Raw genomic sequence first — 1,513 nt, forward strand, 5'->3', positions numbered from 1 at the left:
TACTCCTCTCCCTGGGCCCGCCGGTCGGTGGCAGCCACCACCATTTCCCCCCATTTCCCCCAAAAACCCTCCCGCCCACACGCTCCCGCCCCACACCCGCCATGGACGACGTCATTGACCTCGATGCCATCACCGGCCTCGCCTCCCTCGCCTCGTCCGGCGCCGCCGCCCCCTCCGGGAAAGGCAAGCCTCGTGCCCTGGGCAAGACCGCCGCCGCGGCCAAGCCAAAGAAGCCGCTGACGCCCGCATAGCGGGCAAGGGAGTCGGCCAAGAGGAAGGACCGAAGGCACGACGCGGACGCGAGGGATGAGGCCGCCGTCGCCGCCGCCGCACAGCAGGAGGTCACCAACGCCCGCGTTGCGGCGGCAACGAGGGAGGCGCTCTACATGCTAGGGTTAAACCCTGGCCAGCACGGCCTCGTCAACGCCGTCGTCGCCGCGGCCAGCACCGGCTCATCGGCGTTTCCTCGAATGGTGCTGCCCGACTCACCCCGTGCGTCGGCTTGCCACCCGATGCCTGGCTTCCACGTGTACCCGCAGGCCTCCCGCCTCTCTGGAGAGTGCTCGCCCAACGTGAGCGTGGTCGCGCCTTCCACGCCCGCGCCCGTGCCCATCGACCTCAACGCCACCCCGGTGGCCAGTGGCTCGTCATCCGGCGGCGCGAGGAAACGCGCGCGGCAGACGCCGGCGGGCCTGCTCCCGGACGCCCGCAACCTGTTCAAGGGAATGCCGTCCACCGTCGACGAGGACTACATGCAGAACCTCATCTTTGAGGGCGGTGGGCCGGCCGCTGGCTACGATCCCGACGAGACACAAAGCCAGGACGGCCGCGGGCCGTTCACGCCGGCCGCTGGCTATGATCCCAACCAGGCGGCCTTCATGCGTGATCAGGTCGGCATCGACCTGGATGGCTTCCCACTCGACCACGAGTTTCCGGACGACTACGGGCTAGAGGAAGAGGACGAGTGCGACATCGAAGTGGAGCCTTTGTTCGAGGACGAGCTCGCCAACCAAGCCGCCGGTCCTAAGCCGAAGCGCAAGAGCAAGCGCACGAAGGCATACACGGCTGCCGAGGACAAGCTTCTTTGCGAGTGTTGGCGAGACATTGGACAAGTCCCCAAGACGGGCGCCGAACAAAAGCATTCAACCTTTTGAATTCGTGTCCACCGAGAGTTTCATGGGCGCAAGAAGTTTCCGCCTTACCAATTTGTGAGCACACGTGGGTGGGTGTCCATTTCCAAGCGATGGAGGGTGATCCAACAAGAGTGCAACAAGTTTTGCGCCACTCTTGAGAGCGTCAAGGCCCGCCCCGTGAGCAGCATCGGCATGCAAGACATGGTATGCTAGCAAGCCGCCCTCTTTTGTGTCATCAAGTTCATGCTTGCGTGTTCATTTGCATATCATTTGCCCATATGCTTGCATGAAAACATTTTGTAGGCATTCAAGGTTCAACACAATGGCAAGTGCTTCAACCTCTCCCATTGCTTTCGGGTCATCAAGGACGAGGAGAAGTT

The 1,513-nt window shown here is 63.1% G+C and overlaps 1 protein-coding gene across 1 annotated transcript; it reads left to right on the forward strand.

Moving 5' to 3' along the window:
• Positions 1-512: 512 nt before the first annotated feature.
• LOC109779650 (uncharacterized) lies at positions 513-1,312 on the forward strand. Its single transcript, XM_040388382.2, has one exon. It carries the CDS (start codon positions 513-515, stop codon positions 1,152-1,154), a length of 642 nt encoding a protein of 213 aa, XP_040244316.1. The 3' UTR covers positions 1,155-1,312.
• Positions 1,313-1,513: the final 201 nt, after the last annotated feature.

This window comes from Aegilops tauschii, chromosome 5 (genome assembly GCF_002575655.3).
Source record: "Aegilops tauschii subsp. strangulata cultivar AL8/78 chromosome 5, Aet v6.0, whole genome shotgun sequence".
Taxonomy (NCBI): Eukaryota; Viridiplantae; Streptophyta; class Magnoliopsida; order Poales; family Poaceae; genus Aegilops; species Aegilops tauschii.